Source organism: Mirounga angustirostris, unplaced genomic scaffold (genome assembly GCF_029215605.1).
Source record: "Mirounga angustirostris isolate CCGP_5_RB_7025 unplaced genomic scaffold, mMirAng1.0.hap1 SCAF_15, whole genome shotgun sequence".
NCBI classification, from domain to species: domain Eukaryota; kingdom Metazoa; phylum Chordata; class Mammalia; order Carnivora; family Phocidae; genus Mirounga; species Mirounga angustirostris.
The window spans coordinates 92057631-92063027 of NW_026991723.1; the positions used below are offsets into that span (position 1 = coordinate 92057631).

General features: G+C 60.5%; 1 protein-coding gene across 1 annotated transcript; it reads left to right on the forward strand.

Annotated features, from left to right (window-relative positions):
* The first annotated feature begins 311 nt into the window (after positions 1-311).
* On the forward strand, positions 312-3321 carry LOC123849278 (beta-lactoglobulin-2-like). The gene is made up of 6 exons (XM_045881898.1): positions 312-407; positions 837-976; positions 1606-1679; positions 2428-2541; positions 2942-3046; positions 3305-3321. Exons 1-6 carry the CDS (start codon positions 312-314, stop codon positions 3319-3321), a joined length of 546 nt encoding a protein of 181 aa, XP_045737854.1.
* The last annotated feature ends 2076 nt before the right edge of the window (positions 3322-5397 follow it).

Consider the following 5397-nt stretch of genomic DNA (forward strand, 5'->3'; position numbering starts at 1 on the left):
AGCCTGGGCCCACACTCCAGACCCTCCCCTTGGGGCCTGCCAGGAACTGTCCAGGCCCCGGGGACACAGGGACCTTCTTGTTTGGACTCAGGGGGAAGTCAGTGACACTGTCCCAGAAAGAAGGCCTTGTGCTGTCCTGGAAGATAATGTCCTTGTGACCCTGGGGCTGAGCCACGGGGGATTCGGGGAACCGCGTGGCCGGGGGCCCGGACGGTGCTGGCTCACGGGGGCCCCCGCCCCCACATAAGGGCCTGAGCCCGCTGCCTGGCCTTCTTCACTCCCGGGAGCTCAGCGCAACCATAGCCGCAGCCATGAAGTGCCTCCTGCTCGCCCTGGGCCTGGCCCTCATGTGTGGCATCCAGGCCATCGTCGTCCCCCAGACCACGAGGGCCCTGGATATAAGAAAGGTATGGGCATGTGGGGCGGGTGCTGGGGGCCGGGGCCAGGGGCAGCTGACAGAGCACAGGAGGGCCGACTGCACACATCAGTGAGGCACAGAGCTAAGGCACGTCTTCATCCCCCGAGTGCTGGCTCCAGCCACCTCCGTGTCTCCCTCTCGCTCCCGGGGTGGTCACCTATGACGCAGACGCACCCCTGAGTGGGAGCTTCCTCAGGACAGCGCTGGGGTAGAGAGCATGGTTGTTCCAAACATGCAAGAACCGCACACGGGCATCACGTGGTCGGTGATCCTCAGACGTGCTGAGTCCTGACTCACTCGCCGTGCTGCCTGAGAAACGTGTGCAGGAGACCAGCCAGCAGGCCGGGGTGGGAGGGCGAGCCCCCCGTGGGCCGGGGCCCTTCCCGCCCCCCACGGCAGCTCAAGGCCCCCTCCGCAGGTGGCTGGGACGTGGCACTCCATGGCCATGGCGGCCAGCGACATCTCCCTCCTGGACGCCGAGACCGCCCCCCTGAGGGTGTACGTCCAGGAGCTGAGACCCACCCCCGAGGACAACCTGGAGATCATTCTGCGCAAATGGTGGGTGTGCCCCCCACCCTGGGGTTGGGGGCCAGCGAGGGTCTGGCTCCTGGACAGGCAGGTGGGCAGGCAGGGCAGGGTCCTGATGGGAGCTGGCGCCCTGTGGGTGGTTCCCGGTGCCCTCGGAGACCCCGCCCTGGGCTCTGGGCCAACAGGCCGACCACACAGGGCGGCCCCGGGTCAGTGCGCAGAGAGGCCCGTGTGGAGGCCGGCTGGTCAGCTGTGGGGCTGCGGCCCCGGGGGCCTGGGCAGGTCCTGCCGTGAGCCCTGTCTGCCCCTGGAGTGGGGGCCGGGGGCTCAAGGAACTCTGAGTGTGACCCATGATGAGGTCCTTGGAAGTGCTGTAACCCAGCCCCTCCCAGAGAGGGTCAGTTTCGAGCTGGCACTCGCCCTCCACCACCAGGCAGGTGTCCCGGCTGGCTTTGTCTGCGCCATTGTCAACTCACCTGAATCACCTGTTCAGGGCCACAGGGCCACTCACATTCGGGCCAAGCCCTCATGACATTGCTCTCAGCTGGCCCAGGGCCAGGCGGGGCTGGGTGTCTGCAGGGCGTGTGACACTTCCTGGAGCCGGCTCCTGTCCCTACAGTGGGGTTCATGGAGGACCCCAGCACTCTTTGGCTTTTCAGGGAAAATAGTGCATGCGTTGAGGGGAACATCATGGCCCAGAAGACTGAGGACCCAGCCGTGTTCACGGTCGACTGTAAGTGCCCCCGCCCCGTGCCTGCGGGGCCGCCCACCCCCACCCTGGTCAGCATCCCCAGGCGGCCCCGGACAAGCAGTGCCCCCTCCGCATCCTGGCAGCAGGGAAGAGTCAGGCCCTGCTTCTCCCGCGTCTACACCACAAAGGGCACTCGCCGGGGTGATGAGGCCTGGGGACCCCACTCCCTCTGGGGCGGGCTCAGCCCCCCGGCCCCTGCGCCCCCTGCTTGGCAAGGGAAGACAGCAGAACAGCATCTGTCTCGCTGCGACATCTGTGTGGCCGTGCGGATGGGGGTCGGTGCAGGGATGCGTCTGAGGGCAGGCGTGCAGAAACTTCCCTGCTCGGGGCCCAGCGGCCTGTGGCTCCGTACACATGTCCACAGAAGCCAGACCTGTGCATAAACACACAGTGCATTTGCCTCTCGGTCCTGGAACCTGCTTCTGGAACATTCTGGGCCTCACCCGCCTCGCCTCCAGCCTTTCTATACCCCACTGGCCCTGTCCCCTGGGCCTAGCGGCCTCCCGCCCTGCCCTCGGCCTCCTCTGGGTCAGGCCCCTGGGGCCTCCCCACGGCTTCCAGCCCTCCCCTGCCACAGGGCCCACCTGCCCTCTCCCAAGTTTGTGGGGGGAGGAAAGGCCTGGGGAGGCGGGGGGCGTGCCCTTGGGGTCAGGGAAGTGGCCTGAGACGCGAGGGAGATTCGAGGGGCACCCAGACAGATTTCAGGCCTCTGCTCCGGCCTCTTTTCCAGACCAAGGGGAAAGAAAGATTTCCGTGCTGGACACAGACTACGCCCACTACCTGTTCTTCTGCATGGAGGCCCCCGCGCCCACCGCTGAGAGCGGCATGATGTGCCAGTCCCTGGGTGCGTAGCGGAGTCCTGCTGGGGCGCTCACCCCGGGCCCTGGGGACGGGAGGGGGAGGGGCTGCCTCCCAGCCCCCGTGGCTCACGTTAGCAAGGGTGATCAGTTGTGAGCCGCTGTGGGGACTCGGGGACGAGGAACAGGCCGAGTGGGGGCTGAGGCAGAAGATGGGGGTGGGGTTTGTCTACGAGTGGAGCCCTCTCCTCCCAGCGCTGTCCCAGGAGGAAGGGGAGGGGACAGGGACCCTGCAGGCAGGTGGGCTGAGCCCCGAAGGCCACCCTGGGAGCTGACCTCAGGACGCTGGTGTGTCCTTCCTGCACTCGCTCCCCGGGCGGGGCCCCTGGGTCTCCCCGAGGTCGTCAAAGCCCCGCGGCCCAGGGACTGACCCACCGCCCCCCACAGCCAGGACCCTGAAGGTCGACAACCAGGTCATGGAGAAATTCAACAGAGCCCTCGAGACTCTGCCCGTGCACATCTGGCTCTTCTTCAACCCGACGCAGGTGGAAGGTGATCACCGCCACTCCCCACGTCCCCACTTGCACTGCGCGTGGGGCTCACCCACCAGACAGCCACAAGCGCCGGGCCCAGCCATCTCCCACGGTAGCCCCCATTCCCCAGGCCCCCCAGCTTGGGGGGTGGGAGGTGCAGAGCCCCTGAGGCAGGGTCTCCAGCCCCACCCCCTCTGCCACACCCCTCTGGGCCCAGGGCTGTCCCCCAGGGCTGGCGACTTGTGACCACCCCCCATGGCTCTCCCTCCCCCCACAGAGCAGTGCCGCATCTAGGTGAGCTCCTGCCTGACCCACCTCCTGGGGTAACGCGTACCAGCCCTGCCCCCACGTCCTGGGCACGTGCACGGTAGGAGGTGTCCCAGGGGACCCCAGCTCCCCTCCGTCAGGCCCTGGTCCCTCTGCAGGAATGGCTGGGACCTGGTGTCCCTCCTGGTGACCACGGGGGCCAGGCTGGCCACGGGCCCACTCTCTCCAGTGGCCTTTCTGGGATGTCCTCCTTGTGTCCCAGTCAAGCTCCCATTCAGATGTCCCCATGGCCTCTTCTGGGCAAGGATGTGGGCAAGCGTGGGGGGCTGGCGTGGGCTGACCACCACTCAGCCCAAGGTGGAAAGGTCGTCCCTCATCCCCCACCTGGGAGGGGCTGGCGAGGGCCCAACAGGCTCCCCAGGAATCACAGGGGAGCCCTCGTCCCTTTCAGGTCCCAGATACAACATCGCCCCCTCCCTCCCCCATCAGAGGAATCAGGAGGGACCGAGCCCCAGGTCCTGTGGGACCCGCTCCTCCAGGGGACGGGGTCCTCGGGGCGCCAGCCTGAGGTGCTCTGCTCTGAGCCACTTCTCCTCCCGCAATAAAGAACTCAACCAGCCAGCAGTCCGTCTGGGTCTTTCTTGGTCGATGCGTGCAGGATGCGCGGCTCGGGGGGTGAGGCGCGGTCAGGGTTCGGGCTTCGGCACCACAGCAGGTGACATCTGGGGATCAGCACTCATGACGGGGGTCTCTTTTAAACCTGACGGATGAGATAAAAGGGCCGCAGGGGCGGTGTGCCCATTAACGCTGCATGCCACGCAAACTTCACAAAGGACAAGTGAAAAATGGCTGGGCACTTAATCTAATAAATACCGATAGAAAACCGTAAATAAGTTACTCGCCAGTCAAAGTCTGTGCTCTTCTGAACGTGCAAGGCTGTCTTTCAGAAACGTGAGGGTAATTGCCTCCAGGAAGCCTGGGCATCGAGCTTCACGTGCCTAAAAATGCACCAACCTGTTCTGGGTTAGGACCAAATAGAGGTTTCCCCGGTCAGGGGGGTCTGAGAACAGCGGTCAGAGACCTGTTCTCCACAGACTTTTAGTGTTACTAATGTAGGGTATGGAGCCACAGAAGAAGGCCTTCTTAAATAACAAGAACAATTTACATATAACAATATATACACATATTTTTATTTATGTAAAATTATATATAAATGTTATAGATATGTAAGTTTGTGTGTAATATTACTGTTTTAAATATATAGATGGAATAGATACATTTCTAGAAAAATATTAATTACAGTTTGGGCTAGAAGGGAAACTTTAAACATTTTTAAAAAATTTTTAACTGAGGTGTAGATGACACATAATGTCATATTAGTTTCAGGGGTCCAGCCTAGTGATTCGACAACTGCGTACCCTACAAAATGTCACCCCTGTAACTGTGGTCACCATCTGCCATAATACAAAGTTATTACCACTATTATTGACTGTATTTTCTGTGTGCCTCATGACTTACTTATTTAATAACTGGAAGTCTGTACCCCTCATCCCCTTCACCTGGTTTGTCCCCCTCACTGGCAACCACCAGTTTGTCCTGTGTGTTTATGAGTCTGTGTTTTTCTTTGTGGCTAATTTTTTCATTTGTTTTGTTTCTTAGATTCCACATGTAAGTGAAATCAAATGATGTTTGTCTTCGTCTGTCTTTCACAATATCCTCTAGGCCCATCCGTGTCGTCATGAATGTCGAGATTTCACTCTTCGTTGTGGATGAGTAGTATTCCACTGGGTGTATGTACATCACATCTTTATCCATTCTGCGGAAGGATGCAGGCAGCTGCTGTGTCTTGGTTGTTAAATTGATGCTTCAGTGAAATGGGGGGAAGATATCTTTTCAAATCAGTGTTCTCATTTTCTTCAAGTAAATACCTAGAAGTGGAATTGCTGGGTTGTATGACATTTCTGTTTTTAAGTTTTTTTAAAAATGTGTTATTTATTTATTTGAGAGAGCGAGAGAGGGAACACAAGCAGGGGGAGGGGCAGAGGGAGAAGCAGACTCCCCGCCGAGCAGGGAGCCCGATGCGGAGCTCGATCCCGGGACTCT

What these genes read in the sequence shown, in the direction of transcription:
- LOC123849278 (XM_045881898.1), top strand. Translation starts at nt 312, where the DNA reads ATGAAGTGCCTCCTGCTCGCCCTGGGCCTGGCCCTCATGTGTGGCATC. An exon ending in GGGCCCTGGATATAAGAAAG is followed by an intron (nt 408 to 836) that starts GTATGGGCATGT and finishes CCCCCTCCGCAG; the next exon opens with GTGGCTGGGACGTGGCACTC. An exon ending in GAGATCATTCTGCGCAAATG is followed by an intron (nt 977 to 1,605) that starts GTGGGTGTGCCC and finishes TTGGCTTTTCAG; the next exon opens with GGAAAATAGTGCATGCGTTG.